This window comes from Lagenorhynchus albirostris, chromosome 16 (assembly GCF_949774975.1).
Source record: "Lagenorhynchus albirostris chromosome 16, mLagAlb1.1, whole genome shotgun sequence".
NCBI classification, from domain to species: domain Eukaryota; kingdom Metazoa; phylum Chordata; class Mammalia; order Artiodactyla; family Delphinidae; genus Lagenorhynchus; species Lagenorhynchus albirostris.
This window is the reverse complement of record NC_083110.1, coordinates 11035038-11061835: the sequence shown is the minus strand read 5'-3', so window position 1 is coordinate 11061835 and position 26798 is coordinate 11035038. Positions and strand designations below refer to the sequence as shown.

Below are 26798 nucleotides of genomic sequence, written 5' to 3'. Positions count from 1 at the left end.
CCAGAGCATCACACTGCCTGCCATCCAATGCGGAGGCCACTCGAGGAGCCGCAGAAAGAAGTCATGCTGGGGAACTCTGGGGAGGGAGAGCTGAGACACTGCTTCCCCCACCCTGGGGTCTCGTGGGCAGAGACCACCGGCAGGAGCTGCCCACACGTGGCTGAACGCCACCCTCCTGTCCCCACACCCTCCCTACTGGCCCAAGAAGACACAGGCTGCCCCGCAGATGCACTCAGGGCTGACTTCTTTGGGATTTAGTAGCTGATGCCCACAGACAGGCAGGCAGCTCAGAGGGCTGTGTCAGCCCCAAACGGCCACAGGACTGGACTCTTCCCTGCTCCTGTTAAAGGGCAGCCAGTGGCACCGCCTCGGAGCAGACCTTGTGCAAGCTGGGCCGAGTGACGGGCCACGGCTGACAGGTCCTCCCACACAGCTAGGATTCACTCCACAGGCTCGAGCTTCCCAGGAGAAGCTCACAGTTTGGGGTTCCAAAGAGGATCCTACAACACTGCTCATCACTGCTTTTTTTTTTCTTTTTTCTTCATTTGAAAATATCTTCTTCCACTTTATGACTTATATATTGATTTTTTTTTTTTTAACATCTTCATCACTGCTCTTGAGACAAAGGCAGGAGTACTTCCTGTGGTGTCTCCTCACCCAACAGGAGAGGAGAGTCACCCAATGGGAGGGGAGGGACAGCCGCAGAGGGGTCCCTGATGGGGCTCGTCCCCCACTAGGAGCGTGCCGGAGCCCCACCGCGCCGCCTGGCAGAGTAACCCCCAGTCTGTGCTCCTCACAGAAATCAGATGGGCTCCCAGCCTACGGCAGTACTCTGCCCGGCCCGGCCTGGCCGAGTCTGGGAAGGCAGGCTCAGAAGGGGGATGAGAACCAGCCACAGCTCTGCTGCCACAAGACAAGGGCCCGAATCACGAGCAGCAGCCAGGCTTCCTTTCCCTCCAACCAACGGTCCATGAAGGCTGCGAGTCAGAGGCTCTAGCGGGAGCTCTGGGGTGGCGGGTGGCCAGGCAGGGGGAAGGACGCTGCTGCTCACTGCCCCGCGGACAGGAGAAGGGTGGGTCTCCCTTCCCTCTACCGCCGCCTTCTCCACAGGACCTGGCCCGCCGCCTCACAGCGGTGTGGTGTGCAGTGAGCGCAGCCGGCTGGACCGACAGAGTGCAAGGCCAAGCCCCCCCGGCCCTCACACACACACACCGACCCTCCATTTTCTTCGCAATCCCAGACGGGGGTGCCAACGGGACCACTGCTTTGCAAACAGACACTGAGGCGGGAACAAAAGGAAGCTGTCTGCACACTCAAGGGCACACACACAGCCAGCCAGAGAACTGGGATTCGGACGGCAGTCCCTCCAGCAGCACACCCCTCTCCGGCCTGCTCAACCCCACTTCACAGCGGGCCGGGCCCTGCCGCCACCGTGCCCGCTGCCCCGCTGAGCCCTGCGTGGTGACCGCAAGTCAGCAACACCAGCCTGCAAAGAAGGTGGTCCCCAAGGGCTCACCTTCTCTTGGGAAGCTTGCATTCCCGGCAACAAAGAGGTTGAGAGACTGTAATTCCCAGTGGTTGACAGGGTGGTGGTGGCCTGGTGGCAGCCCAGGCTCGTGACACCACGCTGGGTGGGAAGGGGCTCAGCCAGGGCCAGGGCCGCCAGCATCCTCCTCATCCTGGCAGACAGGCGCGCACCGACCGCTAGTGATCTGGGATGCTGCCAGCGGGTCCCGTCTCACAGAGCTGCAGGCAACTCTGCTGGTGGGGAGCCCAGGGTGGATGTTGGTCCACAAGACAGCACACCGCCAAGGGCAGCCTGTGTCTGCCAGCCCGCTAGGCCACCAGCTCTCCGTGGTCTGCCAGACCCCTCCGTGGAGAGGTGAGGTCTGCGTTCCTGGCCCCCGGAGTACCAGCGAGAGTATGCTGTGTGACGACTGAGCCTGTGTCAGGAGAGGAACACAGCTTCTGCCGGCTCATCCTCTGGGGACACACACACGCACACACCCCGTCCCCGGCCCCGGTCAGCTGTGCAAGAACCAGCTGCCCTTGGAGCCACCAGTGGGGGGACCTTACAGATGGGTCTTCTGTGGCGGGGGGGAGAGGCCTGCCCCGCCTGCCAGGTAGGGAGGAACAGATCCAGAACAGGGCTCCTCCTCCGGGGCCCCCTGGGGTGCATGCACTTTCAATGGTCCGGGGTCTGGGAGGTAGGAGGGGCCCGAGCTCCCGGGAGCCCCTACCTCCAAGCTGGTCCAGTCCCCACCATACAGACCACATGTGCAGGAGAGAATGGGCCTTGCCCGCTCTCATCTCACAGAGCCAAGCCCTACGGGATCCGTGTGGGGCTCAGTCTGTTGCTGCCTAAAGGGATTTGTGGGCTGGGCAATGCTTGTGAGCAGAAACAGACTTAAATGCATGTAAAATGCCTCCCAGGTGGTCCCTGCTCAGGGCACGGCTGCCTTAATCTCCTCCTCGTCACAAACACTTTCAGATGGAAAAACACATGGTCCGAGGTGGGGAATGAGGACGTGGGTGCAGGGCTGGCCTCAAGGGGGTATAGCCTGGGGAGACCACAGGGCCCCGTGCTTGGTTTAATGCCCTGCTGTCACTGTCCTGAAACCCTTCAAAATTCTAGAACAAGGGGCCCACATCTTCATTCCACGCTGGGCCCCACAAATGATGTGGCCAATCCCGGTGGGTGAATGAGGAGAGCCTGGGACGGGCCGTCGCAGGTGTCCAGTTTCGTGGGGCTGTGCAGCCTCTGCAGAGTGGTGGCCTCCTCTGGACCTCGCTTTCTTCAACTGTGAACAAGAGAAGGGCAGGCTGGGGAGAGGAGGAGCAGCCCTTGCACAGGTTCATATTGTACAAAGCTCTCACTTCGGATTCACAATCACCATGCGCAAATCCCTTCACTGCCCCATTTCACAGGTAGGAACACTGAGGCTGGGAGGTGAGAAGCTTTCCCAAGGTCAAACAGCTGGAGATTCTGCATCTCGGGGTTTGGTACAATGGCTAACAAAGTGGTGGTGGAAGTCAGGATCAGGGCAGACGCTGGTCCCGCTGAGAACTCCAGGGCCCTGCCGGTTGACCGCCCCTCCCTGCCGGCATCGTTTTGCCAGGAAGAGCTTCCCGGCCTGTAAGCTCAGACCTGCCTCTGGTGAGAGTCTCCCCTGGAACTTCGGGCAGGTCAACACAGCAGGACTTGCAAAGCCTGTCCCATCCATGCCTTCCATCCCTGAATGTCACCGGGTGACAGAATTCTCCCCCCACACAGTTTCATGTTTCTGCCTGGACAGAACATGAAATCACCTCGAGGTTCTGGTTCCTTAGGCTGCCCCGGCACCACAGCAAGGGGTAAGGAGCTGGGTTTTGCTCACACAGGAGGGGCGGGTCCCGCACTGCTCAGGACACAACTGCCAAAGGCCCAAGTCGCTGCTCACGTTTGGAGAGACCCCAAGAAACTTCACGGCGTGTGTGTGTGTGTGTGTGTGTGTTTGTGTGTGTGCCCGGGCATGCAGGAGGTGGCAGAGGTGCATCAGTCCAAGACCCCATCTGCTCCCACCCTGCCCCACCCCTGCAGGGAGAAGATGTGGAACTAAGGTTCAGTGGGGGTGAGGTGCCGCTCTGCTCCGAGCAGGGCCTCCTTCAACATCTTTACAAGTAGAGCGACCCGGGCGCTGACGGTCTCATGCGGCGCATGCAGTCACCAGCCTTCTTCTACCCCGGAAGGGCAGCTTTCAATGTTCCATACCTGGCTGGGATGTGTCATTTACTTGTATTTGGATGCAGACAGAACCAGGCCCAAATCCCCACCTCACTCTCGCTCATTTAACTCTCCACAAGCTCAGACGTGCGTGCACACTCACACAGGCACTCTTACCCACACTGGTCACAGGGGCATACGTTCTCAGACATGCATGGGATGCTCTGAGCACCCTTCTTTGCAGTGGAGGACACCGCAGGTGGACAAGAGTTTCTGGTTGTCACCCCTTGCTTCTGCGGCACAGGGTGTGGGGACATCCCCTGGGCTCCACCTCAGTCACGCGCCAGACGCACACCGTCCCTCGGTACCAGCACAGCCCACGCCCTTACCCCGCGATCACCTTCCCACAGCTTCCCAGACCAGACGCCTCTGTACGCCCGCCGACAGCCTCAATTCCCCTGTGCCTGGACGGTGGCCTCCTGCTAGCCTGCACAACCTAGCCAACTTCTCCACGTGCAGTGGGCTGTGACCCCAGCCTGGGGAGGGGGCCCCTTCCCTGGGTGTCCGCCCTTAGCCTGAGGGTGGCCCACAGAGCTCTCCTACACTCACCACTGCTGACCAACTCTTACGTTAACCTCTCCTGGTTCCTTTGCTGTGTGGGTACTGTCTCCTGACTGGACGCAGACCGATACACACACATCTCCCTCTTACATATACACTTCTTATCTCACACGCACGTGGTTCCACACTCTCACATTGTTGCACACTCACCCCCCCCTTCCCCATTGTCTCGTTCATTTAGTGAGACACACTGAGCCTGCCCAGCCCTGACCGTAGGCTCACCTCACCAGCTCTCCTGATCAGCCCTGGCCATCAGGGGCCACACACAGCTCCCCTGAGGTTCCCTCGACCTCCTCGCCAGCCTCAGTGGAGGATGTGCTGCCATCTGACCAGGTCAGGCCAGATCTAGGCAGTTACTTCCTAACCGGGTGCCCTTGGCTAATCAGGTGAGTCACACTCACTGTGGTCATGGACACACCCAGGGCCCCAGACAACTAGAAATGTCCTAGGACTATACCTTGAAAGCCAGAATTTGGGGCTCTCAAGAAAGAAAAAACATTGTGAGATGGTATGATCTGAGAACCGTGTGCGGTTACAGCAGCGCCTGAATCTGCGTGCAAGGCAGGCCCTTCCTGCAGAATCCACTCACCGGGCAGCCCCGCTCCTGCCCTTGATGAGCACCAGATCATGCAGATGACAGTCTTATTATGGTCCAGCAGAACCTCCTTAACAGACGGTTTCCTAATGCCATCATCTTCACTGGGAATGGGAACCAGATCTCGTGGACTCCTCCCCGGGGGCGGCCCCTCCCCCTGCGGGCCAGCCGTCCCCGTGGGGAGTCCCTCCAGCCCCAAGGCCCAGACAAGGGTGCTTGGCACCATCACCCTCTCCTCATCCACCTCACGCACCTCCTCCCATATCCCGTTCACGTTTTCTCTTTATTCCAGTTCAATATTTGATATGGAAAGAATATATTTTGCAAAACATTTATGCCAAAAGTATATTCTGTGACAAACATCCATGAACCCATGGCTGACGTAACTGGACACTTGGCAACACTGCTGCCCCTCCCACGCCCTCACCTTCCACCTCATCCATTCACAGCAAACGTGAATCTGTGTCTGTGTTTTTCTTATCCCCCTCCATTTTAAAACTTTTACCTCATTCTTTTTGTTTTTTGAATTTTATTTTATTTATTTTTTTATATAGCAGGTTCTTATTAGTTATCCATTTTACACATATTAGCCTATATATGTCAATCCCAATCTCCCAATTCATCACACCCCAGCCCCGCCGCTTTCGCCCCTTGGTGTCCACGTGTTTGTTCCCTAATCTGTGTCTCTATTTCTGCCCTGCAAACTGGTTCATCTGTACCATTTTTCTAGGTTCCACATATATGCGTTAATATACAATATTTGTTTTTCTCTTTCTGACTTACTTCACTCTGTATGCCAGTCTCTAGATGCATCCACATCTCTACAAAAGATCCAATTTTGTTCCTTTTTATGGCTGAGTAATATTCCATTGCATATATGTGCCACATCTTCTTTATGCATTCATCTGTTGATGGGCATTTAGGTTGCTTCCATGACCTGGCTATTATAAATAGTGCTGCAATGAACACTGGGGTACATGTGTCTTTTTGAATTATGGTTTTCTCTGGGTATATGCCCAGTAGTGGGATTGCTGGATCATATGGTAATTCTATTTTTAGTTTTTTAAGGAACCTCCATACTGTTCTCCATAGTGGCTGTATCAATTACATTCCCACCAACAGTGCAAGAGGGTTCACTTTTCTCCACACCCTCTCCAGCATTTGTGGTTTGCAGATTTTCTGATGATGCCCATTCTAACTGGTGTGAGGTGACACCTCATTGTAATTTTGATTTGCATTTCTCTAATAATTAGTGATGTTGTGCTGCTTGGCCATCTGTATGTCTTCTTTGGAGAAACGTCTATTTAGGTCTTCTGCCCACTTTTGGATTTGGATTGTTTTTATGTTTTTTTTTTTTTTTGCGGTACGCGGGCCTCTCACTGTTGTGGCCTCTCCCGTTGCGGAGCACAGGCTCCGGACGCGCAGGCTCAGCAGCCATGGCTCACAGGCCCAGCCGCTCCGCTGCATGTGGGATCTTCCCGGACCGGGGCACGAACCCGTGTCCCCTGCATCGGCAGGCGGACCCTCAACCACTGCGCCACCAGGGAAGCCCTGTGTTTTTAATATTGAGCTGCACAAGCTGTTTATATATTTTGGAGATTAATCCTTTGTCTGTTGATTCATTTGCAAATATTTTCTCCCATTCTGAAGGCTGTCTTTTCGTCTTGTTCGTCGTTTCCTTTGCTTTACAAAAGCTTTTAAGTTTCATTAGGTCCCATTTGTTTATTTTTGTTTTTATTTCCATTACTCTAGGAGGTGGATCAAAGAGATCTTGCTGTGATTTATGTCAAAGAGTGTTCTTCCTATGTTTTCCTCTAAGAGCATTATAATGTCCGGTCTTACATTTAGGTCTCTAATCCATTTTGAGATTATTTTTGTGTATGGTGTTAGGAAGTATCCTAATTTCATTGTTTTCCATGTAGCTGTCCAGTTTTCCCAGCACCACTTATTAAAGAGGCTGTCTTTTTTCCACTGTATATTCTTGCGTCCTTTATCAAAGGTAAGGTGACCATATGTACATGGGTTTATCTCTGGGCTTTCTAACCTGTTCCGTTGATCTATATTTCTGTTTTTCTGCCAGTTCCATATTGTCTTGATTAGCTTTGTAGTATAGTCTGAAGTCAGGGAGTCTGATTCCTCCAGCTCTGTTTTTTTCCCTCAAGACTAATTTGGCTATTCAGGGTCTTTTGTGTTTCCATAAAAATTTTAAGATTTTTTTGTTCTAGTTCTGCAAAAAAATGCCATTCGTAATTTGATAGGGATTGCATCGAATCTGTAGATTGCTTTGGGTAGTATAGTCATTTTCACAATATTGATTCTTCCAATCCAAGAACATTGTATATATCTCTCCATCTGTTTGTATTATCTTTAATTTCTCTCATCAGTGTCTTATACTTTTCTGAATACAGGTCTTTTGTCTCCCTAGGTAGGTTTATTCCTAGGTATTTTATTCTTTTTGTTGCAATGGTAAATGGGAGTGTTTCCTTAATTTCTCTTTCAGATTTTTCATCATTAGTGTATAGGAATGCAAGAGATTTCTATGCGTTAATTTTGTATCCTGCAACTTTACCAAATTCATTGATCAGCTCTAGTAGTTTTCTGGTGGCATCTTTAGGATTCCCTACGTGTAGTATCACGTCATCTGCAAACAGTGACAGTTTTATTTCTTCTTTTCCAATTTGGATTCCTTTTATTTCTTTTTCTTCTCTGATTGCCATGGCTAGGACTTCCAAAACTATGTTGAATAACAGTGGCAAGAGTGGACATCCTTGTCTTGTTCCTGATCTTAGAGGAAATGGTTTCAGTTTTTCACCATTGAGAATGGTGTTTGCTGTGGGTCTGTCGTATATGGCCTTTATTATGTTGAGGTAGGTTTCCTCTATGCCCACTTTCTGGAGAGTTTCTGTCATACATGGATGTATGACAAAAGCTTTCTCAAAAGCTTTTTCTGCATCTATTGAGATGATCATATGGTTTTTATTCTTCAATTTGTTAATATGGTGTATCACATTGATTGATTTGAAGAATGCTTGCATCCCTGGGATAAATCCCACTTGATCATGCTGTATGATCCTTCTAATGTGTTGTTGGATTCTGTTTGCTAGTATTTTGTTGAGGATTTTTGCATCTGTATTCATCACTGATATTGGTCTGTAATTTTTTTTTTTGTAGTATCTTTGTCTGGTTTTGGTATCAGGGTGATGGTGGCCCTCACAGAATGAGTTTGGGAGTGTACCTTCCTCTGCAATTTTTTGGAAGAGTTTGAGAAGGATGAGTGTTAGCTCTTCTCTAAATGTTTGATAGAATTCACATGTGAAGCCATCTGGTCCTGGACTTTTGTTTGTTGGAAGATTTTTAATCACAGTTTCAATTTCATTGCTTTTGATTGGTCTGTTCATATTTTCTATTTCTTCCTGGTTCAGCCTTGGAAGGTTATACCTTTCTAAGAATTTGTCCATTTCTTCCAGATTGTCCATTTTACTGGCATAGAGTTGCTTGCAGTAGTCTCTTAGGATGCTTTGTATTTCTGTGGTGTTTGTTGTAACTTATCCTTTTTCATTTCTAATTTTATTGATTTGAGTCCTCTCCCTCTTTTTCTTGATGAGTCTGGCTAATGGTTTATCAATTTTGTTTATCTTCTCAAAGAACCAGCTTTTAGTTTTATTGATCTTTGCTATCATTTTCTTTGTTTCTATTTCATTTATTTCTGCTCTGATCTTTATGATTTCTTTCTTTCTACTGACTTTGGGTTTTGTTTGTTCTTCTTTCTCTAGTTCCTTTAGGTGTAAGGTTAGACTGAGATTTTTCTTGTTTCTTGAGGTAGGCTTGTGTAGCTATAAACTTCCCTCTTAGAACTGCTTTTGCTGCATCCCATAGGCTTTGGAACGTCATGTTTTCGTTGTCTCTAGGTATTTTTTGATTTCCTCTTTGATTTCTTCAGTGATCTCTTGGTTATTTAGTAACGTATTGTTTAGCCTCCACGTGTTTGTGTTTTTTACGTTTTATTCCCTGTAACTGATTTCTAATCTCATAGTGTTGTGGTCAGAAAAGATGCTTGATATGATTTCAATTTTCTTAAATTTACTGAGGCTTGATTTGTGACCCAAGATGTGATCTATCCTGGAGAATGTTCTGTGTGCACTTGAGAAGAAAGTGTAATCTGCTGTTTTTGGATGGAATGTCCTATAAATATCAATTAAATCTATCTGGTCTATTGTGTCATTTAAAACTTGTGTTTCCCTATTAATTTTCTGTTTGGATGATCTGTCCATTGGTGTAAGTGAGGTGCTAAAGTCCCCCACTATTATTGTGTTACTGTTGATTTCCTCTTTTAGAGCTGTGAGCAGTTGCCTTATGTATTGAGGTGCTCCTATGTTGGGTGCATATATATTTATAATTGTTATATCTTCTTCTTGGGTTGATCCCTTGATCATTATGTAGTGTCCTTCCTTGTCTCTCGTAACAGTCTTTATTTTAAAGTCTATTTTATCTGATATGAGTATTGCTACTCCAACTTTCTTTTGATTTCCATTTGCATGGAATATCTTTTTCCATCCCCTCACTTTCAGTCTGTATGTGTCCCTAGGTCTCAAGTGGGTCTCTTGTGGACAGCATATATATGGGTCTTGTTTTTGTATTCATTCAGCGAGCCTGTGTCTTTTGGTTGGAGCATTTAATCCATTCATGTTTAAGGTAATTTTCGATATGTATGTTACTACTGCATTTTCTTAAAGGTTATGGGTTTGTTTATGTAGGTCCTTTTCTTCTCTTGTGTTTCCCACTTAGAGAAGTTCCTTTAGCATTTGTTGTAGAGCTGGTTTGGTGGTGTTGAATTCTCTTAGCTTTTGATTGTCTGTAAAGCTTTTGATTTCTCCGTTGAATCTGAATGAGATCCTTGCTGGTTAGAGTCATCTTGGTTGTAGGTTCTTCCCTTTCATCACTTTAAATGTATCTTGCCACTCCCTTCTGGCTTGTAGAGTTTCTGCTGAGAAAGCAGCTGTTAACCTTCTGTGAGTTCCCTTGTATGTTATTTGTCATTTTTCCCTTGTTGATTTCAATAATTCTTCTTAGTCTTTAATTTTTGTCAATTTGATTACTGTGTGTCTCAGCATGTTTCTTCTTGGGTTTATCCTGCCTGGGACTCTCTGCGCTTCCTCAACTTGGGTGGCTTTCCTTTCCCATGTTAGGGAAGTTTTTGACTATAATCTCTTCAAATATTTTCTCGGGTCCTTTCTCTCTTTTCCTTCTGGGACCCCTATAATGCGAATGTTGTTGCATTTAATGTTGTCCCAGAGGTCTCTTAGGCTGTCTTCATTTCTTTTCATTCTTTTTTCTTTATTCTGTTCCGTGGTAGTGAATTCCACCATTCTGTCTTCCAGGTCACTTATCCGTTCTTCTGACTCAGTTATTCTGCTATTGATTCCTTCTAGTGTATTTTTTATTTCAGTTATTGTGTTGTTCATCTCTGTTTGTTTGTTCTTTAATTCTTCTAGGTGTTTGTTAAACATTTCTTGCATCTTCTTGATCTTTGCCTCCATTCTTTTTCCGCGGTCCTGAATCATCTTCACTATCATTATTCTGAATTTTTTCTGGAATGTTGCCTATCTCCTTTTACCTCGTTCTTGGAAGGCACTTTTGCTGGGTAGAGAATTCTGCAGGACTGTTATTCTGTCCTTCAAAGGCATGTTTCTGCTGCCCTGCTTCTGAAAGCTCTGTGCTTATTCTAATTGTCCCTCCTTGGTGTTCTCTCTTCTCTCTGGTTGCTTCTAGGACCTCCTGTGTTTGGTGCTCTCCAGTTTCACTCCTATTAGCCAGGCTGCTCACCCCCATGTGCCTTTCCTCCTTCTCGGCTTATCCTCCGGGTGCTCTCTCTCCAGATTCTCCTCTAGCAAACGGCAGCCAGTCCCATGGCTCGAATGACTGCCTCTGGGCTGAGGACTGCCACGTTCACCAGCCCTGACCTCCTCCTGAGTGCTACATGCACCCCTACCAACTTGCTCCATCCTCTCCCTTGTCTCAGTCCAGCTTAGAGAACCACACTGCCTCCCCACCCCAGTCTAGGCGCCATGCACCTCAGACTTGCTCTGAGCCCTTCCCTCTTCCATCCCTTACACCAGCCCACAGACTGCCCTCTGCCACCCCCTGCCCAATCTGCTGTGCACCCTCACCTCGCTCACCTGGACAACACCATGATGCCAACCAGTCTCCCTGAGCCCACTCTTGACCCCACAGCCCACTTGCCCCAGAGCAGCCAGGGTTAGTCAAATCATGTCACCCTCCGCCTGAAAGAACTGTCTGACAGAACAAACTAATAAGTGAACCAAAGAATGAATCAAGGAAGGAACAAACTGATACATAAATGGTTTCATGAACACATGTGGGTAACGGTTGGGCACATTTGGGAAATGGTCAGAATTGGGGATAGGAGAGGGGGTGGGGCCAGGGAGGTGGTTCAGATCAGATCAGACTTGGCTATGACACTCTGGCTTGGTCTGGGAGCCATAGGTGGATGGTCAGCAGCAGGATGAGCTGGATGGAGCCTCGTGGATGCCCCTCCTGTGCTCACAAGGCTCTCGTGGAGCACGCAGGCGCCCTTTAGCGCACTAGCCGCCTTAGTGAGGCCAGCAGTTGGTGTTGAGCAAACAGCCACGAGAACAGCTGAGAACAAAATCACTGACCCTGGCTCAGGAAATGACATACTGGTAACTGAGGAACACTGTCACTTGGAGACGTTAGGCAGAACATGTGTGCTCATTCACACATGTGCACGTGCACACGCACACACACACACGTGTGCACTCTCAGGCAGGGTCACCCTGCACTATGTTCACACACCGTCATCTCGATGCTTTGTCCCAGCTGGAGGCTGGCTTTGCAAGGGACTGTAATGTAATTTTGCTCTTAGGAAAAAAGCACAGATGAGGGAAGGCTCTACTGAGCATAATGAATTTGGGGGTAAAAGGATCCTAGTTTTTAAAATTAATTGTGGTGAAATACACATAACATAACTTACCATCTTAACCATTAAGTGTACATTTCAGTGTCATTAAAATAAATTCACATTGTTTTTCAACCATCACCACCATCCATCATCTCCAGAACTCTTTCATCTTGCAAAACTGAAACTCTACACCTATTAAACACTAACTCCCATTCCCCACCTCCTCCAGCCCCTGGCAACCACCATGTGACATTTTGTCTCTGAATCTGACTACTCCAGGTACCTCATATGAGTGGAATCATACAGCATTTGGCTTTTTGTCACTGGCTTAATTTCATTTACCATAATGTCCTCAAGGTTTATCTATGTTGTAGCATGTATCAGAATTTCCTTCCTTTCTGAAGGTTGAATAGTATTCTGTTGTATGGACATACCACATTTGGTTTATCCATTCATTCACTGATAGACAGTTGGGTTGCTTCCACCTTTTAGCTATTGCGAATAATTCTGCCATGCACATGGGCATACAAATATCACTTTGAGACCTTGATTTTCAGTGTATACTCAGAAGTGGAATTGCTGGATCATATGGTAATCTTATTTTTGAGTTTTTGAAGAACTTTCACACTGTTTTTCACAGTGGCTACACCATTATACATTCCCACCAACAGTGAATAAAGGGTTCTAATTTCTCCACATCCTTGCCAACACTTGTGATTTGCCATTTTTTTAAACATCTTTTTTGGAGTATAACTGCTTTACAGTGGTGTGTTAGTTTCTGCTTTATAACAAAGTGAATTAGCTATACCTATACATATATCCCCATATCTCTTCCCTCTTGTGTCTCCCTCCCACCCTCCCTATCCCACCTCTCTACGTAGTCACAAAGCACCAAGCTGATCTCCCTGTGCTATGTGGCTGCTTCCCACTAGCTATCTATTTTACTTCTGGTAGTATATATAAGTCCATGCCACTCTCTCACTTCGTCCCAGCTTACACTTCCCCCTCCCCACGTCCTCAAGTCCATTCTCTACGTCTGTGTCTTTATTCCTGTCCTGCCCCTAGGTTCTTCATAACCTTTTTTTTTTTCTTTAGATTCCATATGTATGTGTTAGCATATACGGTATTTGTTTTTCTCTTTCTGACTTACTTCACTCTGTATGACAGACTCTAGGTCCATCCACCTCATTACAAATAACTCAATTTCATTGCCATTTTTTTTGACAGCCAACCTAATGGGTGTGTGGTTATATCACACTGTGGTTTTGATTTGCATTTCCCTAATGATCAGTAATGTTGAGCATCTTTTCATGTGCTTACTGGCTACTTCTTCTCAGGAGGAATGTCTGTTCAAGTGCTTTGACCATTTTTTTTTAAAGTCTTTATTGAATTTGTTACAATAATGCTTCTGTTTTGTGTTTTGGTTTTGCGGCAGCAAGGCACGTGGGATCTTAGCTCCCCAACCAGGGATGGAACCTGCACCCCCTGCATTGGAAGGTGAAGTCTTAACCAGTGGACTGCCAGGGAAGTCCCGTTTTGCCCATTTTTGAATTGGGTTTTGTTGTTGTTGTTGGGTCGTAGTTCTTTATATGTTCTGGATAGTAACCTTTTATCAGACAGCTGATTTGCAAATATTTTCTCCCATTTCACAGGCTGCCTTTTCACTTTGTTGACTGTGTCCTTTGATGTTTTAAATTTTGACGCAATACAATTTATCTATTTTTTCTTTTGCTGCCTGTGCTTTGGTGTCACGTATGTTTTAAAGATGTGCCCACAACTCTTCCTTTAGAACCGAGTAAGAACAGAACCAGTAAATTCCTGGCTCCATCTGGCATCCTACCCACGCTGCCCTGGCTGCCTGCCACCAGCCAGGTAAATGCCTATGCACTGCAGGTTTCTGCTGTGGTTCCTGCCTTGGCTCACAGCACCACAGTACCCAGGTACAGGAGAGACCTGAATGGCTGAGGGGCTCACCATCCACTGGGAGAGCGCACACACAAGCCTGGCCATGTGGGCCCACCCTTAGTGCCAGAGTCCCAGGGGTCCTCCATTTCCAATAGGCACTGACACTGCAGATGCTGGGGCATGCGCTTCCCACTCTAACTGCCTCAGCGCACACAGTGGGCACAGTGCCCAGGGGCCCACACAAATGTTTTAGTTGATGTTAAAGTCAGAAGGAAGAAAAAAATGTAATAATAAGGACTGTGTAACAATAAAGCAGCCTGGATTATATTTGTCTTTATATTAATAGTCATGAAATATAATCCTACTTTTTCATGGGGAAAGGGGCCCACAGAGGTCACAGGGCCTGAACCCACAGTCAGTAGTCATGACGTGGCCCTGGCCCTGGCTCTCCCCACAGAGAAGGTGGAGCCCAGTCCCAGGCCAGCTGAGTTTGGCTCAGAGCCCTTCCCTCTGCCTGTGTGGCCACACCTCCTCCCCACACGTGCCAAGGTGCCAACCCCAGAAGTCCTGTGTGACCACTCAGTGCACCCTGCCCAACAACTCAGTTTCCTCCTGCCTTCCCTGCACCCAGGGTTCAGAGGGCTCCTGGCCTCCTGCCTGCCCCGGGCAGCCACCACACACGCCTGCTCCCAGGTGTCTTTCTGAGCCCTTCGCTGGGCTTCCTGTGCCCGATGCCTGCAGGTCCCACTGTGGTACCCTGGCTCCGGACCTCGTGCTCAGTCTTCCCAGCCTTGCCAACGACCCCCGGGTATGTGGTCCCCCACCCCGTCTTCTCTCCTAGGCAAGCCCCTGCCCAGCTCAGCCCTCTCCCTGCATTCCCCCAGCCATGCTGGCCTTTCCCCCCTTCACTCCCAGAGCACCGACCTGATGCTAAAAGAAGCAGAGACTGTAAAGACCCACAGGGCCAGCACTGGGCCTGTCTTGCTCACCACTGCATCCCCACAACCTTGCCTGCTGCCTGGCACAGAGGAGGTGTGAAGGGAAGGCCTGGGTGGGCTCTAGTAATTTGACATCCACAGGAAGCTCACCTTTTTTAAAAATAATTAATTAATTTTTGGCTGCACTGGGTCTTTGTTGCTGCTCACGGGCTTTCTCTAGTTGCGGCGAGCAGGGGCTACTCTTTGTTGTGGTGCGCGGTCTTCTCATTGCGGTGGCCTCTCTTGTTGCGGAGCATGGGCTCCAGGTGTGTGGGCTTCAGTAGTTGTGGCTCGCGGACTCTAGAGCACAGGCTCAGTAGCTGTGGCCTACGGGCTTAGTTGCTCTGCGGCATGTGGGATCTTCCCGGACCAGGGCTTGAACCCGTGTCCCCTGCATTGGCAGGCGGATGCTCAACCACTGCACCACCAGGGAAGCCCAGACAGCTCACTTTGAGAGCCAGCTGCCTCTGTCCATGGGTCCCTGGCTCAGCTCAGCTGTACTCAGTCACAAGCCAATGTCTCCCTGAGGGGGGAATCTGACAGCTTGTCCCAGTCCTGATGCTGCGAATTGAAGCCTTTGTCTACAAAATCACGGAGAAAACTCTGGCCTCTGCAGGCGTACCCAACAGATGGCCAGCTTACTGCATACACTGGGCGCTCAGTAAATGCCAGGGCTATCTTCTGCCCTGACGCCCAATGACGACAGCAGTCACCACTAGTGCAGCCTTGATTCCAGTCGTAAATTTCTTCTCCCCCAAATGCTGCCAGCAGCCCTCAGTGGGCAGCACGTGCCAGGGTGGCCACAAGTCTGAGTGGCCTTCCTGGTCTGGCCTGGGCGCCCAGCGAGGGCCAGCTGCTTGGGCCCACACACAAGCAGGAGCAAGCAGCCATCCTGGCACACACTGGGCGCCCAGGGCTCTCCACGCTCCTGAGAGTTCTGCCTGGTACGGAGCCTGCGCTCCTGCCTGCCTGTCTGGTTTGCGGCTTCGCACACAGCACAGCTCTCTGGGCCCTTCCCACCATCATCCCTCCAGCCTGAGCCCTCTCTGTGTGGTCCGTGGTGGGGAGGGCAGGGGACCCCATGTGGGGGTGCAGTGTCTCCCCGGACGCCCGTCTTCCTGGGCCCTGGCTGGACAGGGCGGCCGGTGGCCTGTAAGAGCAGCTGGACGGAGGAGGAGAGACCCGAGGGCCAGCCCGTGCCTCAGAGGCCCCACCGGCCCTGCACGGACAGGCGCCCTCCTCCACACGTGCGAAAAGCTCTGCCATGCACACCTTGCCCGAGCTCTCGCTGTAGACCTCACTCTCCCCATCCAACACTGGGAAACACAATTCACCTCTTGCCCTCAGAGCGGAACCGCAACCAGGCCCGGGTCCCCTGACACCCCACCACGCCATGCACGCAGCCCTCTGCTGAGAGTGGGGAAGGCGTCAGGGCGAGGCTGGAGTTTGGGGGGAGTGAGGCGTGCAGCCGAGGTCTGCAGCCCGGCAGCCCGGGTGCCAGCAGCCCAGACTCATCCCCGGCACACAAGCCCCAGCCTTCTGCTCCCAGAGGCCTGGGGCCCGGGCTGCACCCAGCACGCACCCGGGGCCACCACCCACGCTTCCCCACCCGCCCAGGCCAGATGCAGAGGCCTCGCTCAGATGATGGACGCTCCTGCCCAAATGTTATTTCCCAGCTGATGCCGAGTTAATCACCAGCCTCACTGGCAGTTCTTTCCGGCTTCTGTGCAAAGGAAACTGCCAATTAGGTTACAATTAATTTCTTACCCAGGGCAAGGCCTGGCTGGAAAAAGACTGGCCACCCAAGTGGCCTGCTGATGACTGTGCGGGTCACCAGGCTCGCTCGGCTCCAGGGCTCTTGTGCCCTGTAGTGCCAGCCCCGGCTTGGGGGTGATGGGTCAGGACATCCCCGGCCTGGACCCTGGTGCCACTGCTTGGGCAACCGTCCCCTCTCCCACCCAGCAGGGCACTGCGATTCAGACTTAAATCTGTCACCCCACCTATCCAGAGCTCCTCAGACAGAGGTGGTCCTGCCCATCTCTGCCCCTCCCCCAGCACCCCTCTCGCCCTGATTCAACATTAACCGGCGAGACTTCGACATTCTTCCCCAGAGGCCCTGTTCTAAGCGCTTCATGCACGTTGTCCCACTTAATCAACACGACATCTGCCAGAGGTAACGACGACAGCCAGAGGTAACAAAGACAACTTTGTTCCCTGTCTTACAGAAAGGGAAACCAAGGCAGAGAAAGGCTACCTCGCCCCAGGCCACACAGAGAGTGAGCCAGGACTTAAGCCGAGGGTCCCACCCAGCCCAGTGTACGTGGCCACCAGGCTCCTCTGCTCAGTGACAGCAGTGCACACGTGTGCGGAAAAGCCAGGGCACCATGACCTGGGACTCCGGGCCACCCACCCACCTGCTTGCTAACTAGGCGGAAAATGCAACCATAAATAACCATCCACAGCCTCCTTCAGCCTCCTCGAAAAGGCAGGAGTCCCTATAAGTCCCTCAAGTAAATTTGCTCTTTCACGTCTCAGTGAAAGAGGGCGAAGGCCCAGGAAGGCATGACCAGGTGGCGCTCAGCCAGCGCCCGCCTGACAGGTACAGACACAGACATGGCTGCTGTGTGCGCGGGCACCCATGGAGGCTGGGGGCCTGACGTGCCCTTGCCCGCTGGACACAGAAGAGAGCCTTGAGGGTCCTTCACTCTGCCCCTGTCAGGTCCTAGTACCACCTTGAGAAGTGGGTCTAGATACAAAGGAGAGATTTCAGTATGACTTGCGGAAGCAGAGAGACAAGGGCAGAGGCAGGCCAGAGCCGTGCTCCTTCACCGCCCTGCTGTATGGCCAGCTCGGCATTCAGCCTCTCTGGGTCTGTTCCCAGCTGTGAACTGGGATAGGAACCCCTCCCTAGAAGCACTGCTGGGACAGAGCACCTGCTGGTAGAAGCTAGAGCCAGTTCTCCTTTCTCCCTCCCTGACTCTTGAATCAGACCTGCCTGGGCCCACAAAGGCTTCCTGCTAACCCCAGCCCTCATGCAGCTTCTGAGTGCAAGCTTCTCGGTGGCGGGTGGACTGCACTGCCTTGGTACGTTCTGCTGTCCCGGGAAAACGGCCTCAAGGGACTGGCAGCATGACATCACACAGCTGCAATTACGGTAATCAACTTATACCAGATCCGCCTGGTTATTTTTAGAGTCTGGACTGAGAGTTTAGCAAGACGGGGCAGCCCTGGGTTCCCCTGCTGCTGAGTCCCACCTTGTCAGGTGGGCAGGATGGGTCACTGGTTCCCAGAACCCCTCCCTTCCTCCCACCCCCTGGGTCCTTCACAGGATGGTCTTTGGGCATTGGCACCTCACATACAAGATGTGACACCACTGCTTCTGGGACATTGGCGCTCAATGTGGCTTTAGGGTCCGGGTCTTCTGAGAATGTCCTCAGGGTCCCAGTGGGGTCACGGTGACTCAGCCCCCACAGAAGGACACTGGAGGAACCCATGTCCTCTTCAAAAGGGACCTCCGGCTCAGACACTGAAATGTCCCTGGACAAAAACTGATCTGCAACACTTGGTGGAAATTTGATAGAGCAAACTCAACAACAAACAGACACACCCACCCAATTAAAACATGGGCAAAGGACCTGAATAGACACTTCTCCAAAGAAGATACAAACGGCCAAGAAGCACACAAAAGATGCTCAACATCACCAATAATTAAGGAAATGCAAATCAAACCCACATGAGATACCACTTTGTACCCAGGAGGATGGATACAATTTAAAAATATAAATAGAAAATAACAAGGATTGGTGAGGATGTGGTGAAACTGGAACCCTCACATACTGCTGGTGGGACTGTAAAATGTTTCAGTTGTTGTGGAAAACAGTTTGCCGGTTCCTCAAAAGATGAGACTTGGAATTACCATGTGACTCAGCAATTCTACCGCGAAGTATACACCTAAGAGAACTGAAAACAGGGACTCAAACAGATATTTGCACATAAATGCTCACAGCAGCACTATTCACAAGAGCCAAAAGGTGTAAACAGCCCAAACGTCCACCAAGAGATGAATGAATAAATAAATGTGATACATGCACGCAATGGGATACTGCTCAGCCTTGAAAGGAGCGAAGCACTGATACATGCTACAATGTGGACGCACCTTGAAAACGTCAACCTAAGTAAAAGGAGTCTAACACAAAGGCCAATTTATACTAAATATCCAAGATGGACAAGTCCATAGAGACAGACGCAGAGGGGCAGCTGCCAGGGGCTGGGGTGGGGGGACTAGGCAACACTGCCTAATGGGTATGGGGTTTCCTTTTGGGGGTGATGAAAATGTTCTGGAACTACACAGGGGTGATGCCCATGCAACACTGTGAATGTACTGAATGCCACCGAATTATTCACTCGAGGACAGTTAATTTTATGTTATGTTCTGGGCGCCAGCCTCCCTTGCAGAGAGAAGGACCCTGTGACAGACCAGCCCGTGGACATGGGCAAAGTGCCCCAGGCCCCTCCAGGTCTGGCTCCTCAGGGCTCTGTGCCCCTCCCCGTGCACACGGCCAGGTGTGGAGCGGCTGACAGGGGCAGGGGGGTGGGACACCACGAACAGGAGACAAACGGACTGTGTTGAGACGCTGAGACTGGGGGTTTCTGTCACCCCCAAGTACACAGTCTCTCCTGCTCACTGATACAGGTGGGTGGGAGGCTGCAGAAGCAAAGATTCGAGAGGGTCCACAGCGGAGACTTTACGAGGTTCTGTGGAGTCCCGTGTGTGGTCCTGCTGGATGAGTCTCCTACGGAGACCACCTGCAGGTGCCCGTCTGACAAGGCTCAACCCCTCCCAGTGGCAAAGCTAGTGCTCACAGAGCTAAGTGCGTGTTAACCCTGCTTCCACAGGCGAGGAGGCAGCGGGTGCTGCGCCCACTTCATGGCTAAGTGGCGGCTGGAACAGAGTCCTGCTTCTCAACTCCATCCTTTCTCCTTCCCAGAAAGAAGAGAACAGACAGCAGTGGACGGCCCACAGGCAATGCTGGAAGGGCAGGATCGGGGAGCAGGCAAGGAGAAAGCCCACCAGGAGCTGCCCCCAGCTTCTGGGTCTCCCACCACTTCACTTTGTCTGTGTCTTTGGCTGTTTCAGAGGCAGGAAAGTTTGAGTAAGAAACTGAGTAAACTCCTTCCCTCCACTCAGACTCCCACCATCGCTCTGTGTGCCCCCAGGTCACCCCCCATTCACCCCGCTCTCGGGTCCTGGCACACAGAGTGCACATCTTCCCAAGCATTTTCCAGGCTGTTAGTTAAAGTTTAGGAACTTACATTGTTCCCTTTCCCCTTTTTGTTAAGAGTGAGAACCCTCGGAATTTTCTGGCAATCCCATAGCCACATGGGAGGGGGGGACTGCAACCAGTTTTGACATCCACTGTCTTGCCAGGGGCTTTCTGATTGTTTTAGCAGCGGAACCCTTTCTCCAATCAGAGCGCAGGTCAGGGCCAGTGCTCAGGGCAGAGCTCGGAGCTTTGCCTCCCTCTCCCTGCCACCCTGCCCCTCAGGTACTTCTCTGGAGCCCAGGGCCCTGCGGAACCCAGACAGTAGCAGCCCATGTCAGAAGAGCGAAGGCTTAAGACAGTGATAAGGTGCGACCGCCGGTACCCAACTCTGGGAGGGGGGCTGGGGCCCCCACGGGCATCTCCCCTGAGCAGGTCCCAGAACTGGTCCCTGCCTGCCAGAGCCCACCAGGCATCGCTGATGTCATGGAGAGCCTGCACCAGCTGGACCACCAGGTGGACACACGCCTGTGCAGGTGCACAGGTGACCTTTCTGCAGAGGTGCCCTGGCTGCTACACTCTGTGGAGCCACTCACAAGGCGAAAGCAAACAGAGGTGTTTGCTCGGGCCCGGCCACCTGCTCTCCTTGAGGGCCCAGGTGGCGCCTGAACTGCCTCCCCTAAGGTCCCATTGGCGTCAATGCGCCCACAACCATGCTTTCTTGGGGGTGTCAGCTCCAGTGGGGGAGGAGCTAAGGGAACAGTGGCACCTCGCTGCTGCTCTCACTGCCCCCCACCTTGCCCAGTGGACAGCTCAGAGGGCCACTGGCTTTACATCCTCCAGCCTCAGGGACAGAAGCGGGTCCCAGGGGCTCCCACAATTACATAGCTGTGAGGCCAGAGCTTGATGAAGCCCAGGCGTCACCTGGCCCCAGAGCTCAGGGAAGGTGGACTGTGGGAGGACCAGGCAGGGGGAGGAGGGCAGGACGAGGGTCCCGTCCACAGGGGCTCCCAGGTGTCCTGGAGCTGCAGCCCGAAGAGGGCCCCATCCTCTAAGGTCCTCTGAGGTGCGATGGAGCCCTGTCTCAGGAGTTACAGCCTCCCCTGAACCCCTAAACACGCCGCAACTCTCTGCTGCTCTGAGGCAGGGAGAGGACAGCTGTGTGGGTTCTGGAGGCCTGAGCCTTCCCACCCCTTCAAGACCCCCAGGAGCGCCCTCCCCAGGCCACCCAGGTCACGGCCCTCAGAGGGACATCCTGGGCCTGGTCTCTCTGAGCCATACCAATGCCCCAGCCTTCCAGGGGTTAAGGACCCCCACCCAGAAAGCACGGAAGATGGGCCCTTGAAAACCCAGGGGAGGCAAATGGGGGGGGGACGGCAAAAGATGACCCCCGCTGCCATCACACCCCTGCGGCCCAGGGCCAGGAGGGCCACTTCCCCGCCTGGCTGCCCACCATCCCCTCCCACCCTACCCCTCAGCCGGCCTCCTGCCGTGTACCTCAGTCTGAAATCACACCCATACATTTGAGATAAGTGGCTACTTAGGGCCTCCTTTACTGCCCATCTCTCCCTACAGGGAGACAGCTCTGAGGTCAAAGGGACCTTCCATTGTCTCCCGGAGTGCATCCCTAGCCCCGGAGAAGCTCCCCAGGCAGCAGGTGGTCCCTCGGGGAGTGTTTGTGGGCCCATCACTATTACTGTTACTGTTGAGTCACTCAGAAAAACAACTGCAGAAATGAGAAGGAAGAAGAAAAAAACGAGGAGAAGGAAGAAAACACGAGAAGGAGGAGAGGACACGGGGGCTTGAGCCTGAACACTGCGCCCACACAAAGAAGCGTGCCCTGTCACGCCCACGGGAAGGGGGAGGGGTTCCATAGCCGAAATGCAGCCGCTCCTATAGGACAGAAGGCATCACTACTGTTTGGGGGGGCGCTTCTCCAGCTCTGCCTTTTTCCCAGTTGGGCACTTCCTTCTCCCAGTCTGTCCGGGAGCCCCGGGCAGGAGGGCCCTTTCTTGGACAAGGAGACACAGTTGTACCCATGTGCCCTGAAGTCCAGCCCCTCCTCAGCACAGTAGCGTCTGTCGGGTTCTGGGTCCCCAGGCAGAGGGTGGGTACAGGGGCCACACATCCAGCCTACACCACCAGCACAGAGGCCTCTCTTCCTGCCACACCAGAGGACACACGCCCCTCCCCTGGGGCTGGCTATGACCAGACCCCAGCTGGTGGCAGCTCCCGGACCTGCAGGACTCCCAGACATCAGCTAAAGCAGCGGTCCCACCTGAGCATCAGCCAGACCCCGAGGGGCTCCTGATTCAGGTGCTGAAGCACAGTGGCACGCTTCCCTCCCAGACCCGGGCCAGGCTGTCCCCAGGGCCCCTGGAGCCCCGAGCAGGAGGGTCACCAGTGGGTGAGTGGGCTCAGGGCCACCTTCCTCTCCCAGGACCCCTCCTGGTCCCCACCGCCACTGGCCCAGAGAAGGGGCCCAGAGGACCCGAGCGGGGAGACACAGAGTCCTCTCCATGGATTCAAGTTCACAGGCTGTGGGAGCCTCAGTTTCCTTACCTGTGAAATGGGAAAATAAGGCTACATCCTTCAGGGTTTCGGAAGGATACAGTGCGCTAGCAGACAGGCAGTGCTCGGGACGGGACCGGCAGGCCATGAGCCCCCTGGGGGTGGCTACTGCTGGCGTCAGCCTTATCCAGTGAAGACCAGGGGATGCAGGAGTCCTCTCTCAAGTCACAGAGGCGGGAAGGCCTCAGAGGAAGCAGCAGCTTCCTGGCCCTCCCTTCCCCTTGGCACCCCATGCTCCAGTTTAAGAGATACCATAATTTTAAATGAGTTTTCTCCTCCCCTGGCTGAAAGGCCATTAGCTCCCCATTAGGTGAATGCGTCCCATTTTCTTCTCACCACCAAGGAAACTGATTTCCTTAGCTGTCCCTAAAGCAATTCTGCAGAATAAAGGCAATTTTGCAATGGTCTCAATAAACTTCCCCATTTGCTTTCTGCTCACAGACCCCACCCTGAGGAGCCCACCAGCTGACCCAGCCCCTTGGCCCCTGAGTAGGCTGGACTCTGCTAGGGCCCAGGACAGCCAGTGTGGGCCACAGGCAGCTCCCAGAGGCCAGAGTGGCTTAGTGGGCTGGGGCGGAAGAGAGAGAAGGCTGGGCCCAGGCAAGCCCGGTGGAGCAGGACACCACTCATCTCTGGCCAAAGAGGGAAGGGGCTGAAAGGGAGAGAAAGAAGTGAGCAGGGCAGCCCTCCTGGCTGAGGGGCTGCTCTGGGCACCTGCCGGTCCAGGCAAAAGTGGCAAACCCAGGTCCAACAGCAGAGGGGTGGGCCCAGCAGCCTGGAGAGGGGGCTGCTAAGTCGTGGCCAGTTTTCCTTTCGTCAGTACCTGGGAGTGAGAGGCCCAGAGGGTGTGCACACAGAGAGGGCAGGTCTTTCCTTGTGGCTAGAGGTGCTGAGCAAAAAGGGACCCAAGAAGCCAGGCCAGAAAGATGAGCGATGTGAGGCCTGGTGAGGAGCAGCTGGAGGTCAGGGAGATGGTGATGGGTGACGGGTCAGCCTGAGACATTCAGGGGGATCCCCAGAAGCCAGGGCTCAGTTTCTTCATCCATGCCATGGGGATGCCTGTACCTGCGCTGTAGCAGCAAAAGGCCAGAAACTTCTAAGAACAACTTTTAGATGGAAGTTCTTTAGCTCTGGTTCCAGGATACCCAGGGTTGATGGGCTGTGCTCCTGAGTATGAGTGGGGAGGGGCAGGTGTCCCTGTGGGGGGACACATGTGGGGGTCCCAGTGTGTGTGAGTGGCAGAGAGAGGGGCTGGGTTCCCTGGGGGAGGGTGGAGTGGGAAGGGCCAAGCCACGCTGCGTGAGTGTGTGTGTGTCCACAGGCCTCATGATCACATATCCTTGAGAAAGGGCAGAAGTGTGTCTTAGTGATGACCAAGAGTGAGTGTGAGTGTGTGAGCGTGGATTCAAGTGTGTGTGTGGGGGGGGGGGGGCCCGTGCGTGCGCTCACACGGATACCAGCGTGTGGGTGAGGAGTCCTGCCTTACTCTGGGAGTCTGTGTCTGGGTTGGCACCTTTTTCTGAAGGTGTGTGCATTCACACACAATGAGAGTGTGTACACGAGGAGGGGGGCACACCGTGAGGGTCTGTTTATGCCCCAGGACCTTGCTCTGAGCATCCCTAGGCCCTCGAGCCCACCCTTGCCAGCCCTGGGGCAGTGCTTCCCTTCCCTGGCCGCTGCCTCTTCATCTGGTTGCCTCCCTACCCTCCTCTCGTCAGTCCCCCAGCACAGAAGAGAGCTTCGCGTCTCGGGGAGGTGTCTGGGCCAGCACGGGAAGGCTTTCCTCCTCTGGAGACCCGGCCCATCCCCCAGGCAACAGGCCTGGCCACAGGAGGGCTGCGTCCACGAGAGGGCGCCCCGGGGCCGAGCTGCTCCCAGCCTGGTCGAGTCTGGGTGGGAGCAGCGGCCCAGCTCACTGGTGGCGGTCTGCAGCAGCTCACTGAGAGCCAGGCTCAACAGCTCCAGCACTGCTACTCCGGGTAGAGGGTGCCCGCAGGCCTCTCCACGGGCCCGTTGTCTCCTCTTGGGTATCGCGGGGCGACCTCTCAACCCCCAGTGCCACCAATCGTGGTTTCTTGCTCATCCCATGGGAGGGTGGGTGAGGCAGGGGACTTGCTTTCCCTGGACTGGAGAGCCTTTCTCTGATCACCCAACTCCATGCGTCCAGGCTGTGAAGAAGCCACCTGCATTCCCGCCAAGTGTCACAGGCTGCCCTCGCACCCCTACCCCCCAACTCCAGCCCCCCACGGCCTCAGCTGGGACCCCTGGCTAAGCGTGGGACAGGCACAGGAAATCCTCCACAAGCTTCGGAGGCTGCCCAGCACGCCCTGGCTTCCGGCTCACACCTGATCACCCGCCCACAACTACAAAGTTGCAACCCCGAGTTACAAGAGGTCTTCTGAACACCTTGTGTTTACTTCTGCCCTGCCTGCAGCCTCCTCCTGCCTGTTTTCCCCTCACAGCACTGGACCCCCAGACTCCCGATGCTTTCCCCCATTCTTCCCCAGGTCAAAGAAAGGGTTTCTCCCCTGCCTTCCCTATGATGGGCTGGGGGCCCGTTGTAGCTTCACTATCTGCCTCGTGAGCTCAAGATGCAGTCACACAAATGAAGCCTTGGGCAGGCCTGGGAACCCAGAGTCTGTGCAGGACCCAGGGCCAGACGCAGGGGACCACCACCTCTTCTGTTCCCAAAGGCCACAGGGAGAGAAAGCCCTTTGTAAGCAGAGGGGGAGGGTGGCCGGAACTCCTCTCTCAGAGGGAAACTTGGTGCATACTGAGTACTGAAGAAGAGGAAGTCAAGGACAGTTCGAGAGAAACTAAAATTCGTGGTGTGTGGGCAGGGGGGCAGGCAAAGATTCGACAGCCTTGGGGTTCACTCATCCCGTCAGGGTTTTGGGGGTGGAGGCAGTGACCAGCCTTTGCAAGGCCACATCTAATCCTCCCAGCACCGATGTTGGCGGCACACAGCCCTACTCCACTGCAGGATGGTCAAAAGCACTTGGTACAGGTCGGCCCAGAGCCGTCAAATGGTCCCAAAGGCCGCACCTTCAGGTGTCCCCGCCTGGCATCAGCGCGGGACTCGGAAGCCGCGCGTGAGAGTGGAGCCACGGCGGGCCCTCAGCCGGCTGTGCTGGGCCAGTCCGAGCGGGCCCTCGAGGGCAGCCTCCCTAGAAACCACAGCCTTTTGGGTTTTTTAAGGACTAGAGCGGCAAAAACGCACAAGGGAAAAGCAACCATTCTTCAAAACAGCAGATCCCCTCCGCATCCCGCGGCTAGCCAGGGTATCAGAGCTGGAGGAAGAATGCACCGACGTGTAGAGCGACAAGGAAACGAAGACGGAGCAATCTTTTACAGAAACACAACTCCTCCCCGCCCAAGTCGCAGACTTTCTAGGGCTACCTCACCCGCCCTCCCCCACCTGCACCGAAACGGCTACAAGCTCCGTTCGGTTCGCTCCAAGACGCCGCTGTGGTGCGAGGCGCCACCAGGCTGGGGAGCGCGGCTGCGACAAGGGCCCTGGGCACCGACCCCGGCCACCCGGCCCGCGTGCCGCTCCGACCCGAGTCCGGCTCCAGCCCGAGACCCGCCCAGTGCGCGGGGCCCGAGGCGCCCTGCCCACCACACCACCCCGCTCGCAGCCGAGCCCGGGCGGCCGGCAACTGCGCAGCCCGCTGCCCACCGCAAACAGAAAGGCGTTTCCGAATGCGTCCACTCAGCCGCTCGGCGCGCGGTGCCAACTTCGCCTCGGCCGCTGCGGGCACCAGTCCCCGGCAGGACTCACCTTCGCCGAGCAGCGGCAGCAGCAGCAGCAACCGCAGCCCCACGGTGCCGGCCGTCGCCTTCTCCATCGCCGGTGCACGCTGGGGCCGCGGCGAGAGGGACGGTGGGTCTCGGCGGCGGGGTGCGGCGCTCAGCCGGGCTGCCCCATGCCCGGCCGGGACGCGGTGGACAAGATGAACACTGCGGGCGCAAAGCGTCGGGGCACGGGCTCCACGGTACTCTCCGCAGCTGCGCGCCGGGCTCCGGTCGCGGGGCCTGAGGCGAGGCGGGGCGGGGCGGGGCGGGGCGGGGCGGTGAGGGGGCGGGGCGGGCGGGGCGGGCGGGGCCCGGGTGCGGGCGGGGTGCGGGAGTAAGGGCGGGGCACTGGGTACCCGCCCAGGCGATGCCTGGTGCGGTTCCCGCGGGGCGCGGTTTAGGAGACCAGTGCCGGACGCGGGGTGCGGGC

General features: G+C 53.7%; 1 protein-coding gene across 1 annotated transcript in view; it reads right to left on the bottom strand.

Annotated features, from left to right (window-relative positions):
• Positions 1-26536, bottom strand: part of RET (ret proto-oncogene) — a 61025-nt gene extending 34489 nt beyond the window's left edge. Inside the window, exon 1 of the mRNA XM_060126279.1 lies at positions 26355-26536. Within this exon, the coding sequence (XP_059982262.1) occupies positions 26355-26421 (67 nt within the window). The 5' untranslated portion in view covers positions 26422-26536. The remainder of the gene's footprint in view (positions 1-26354) is intronic.
• Between the last annotated feature and the right edge of the window lie 262 nt (positions 26537-26798).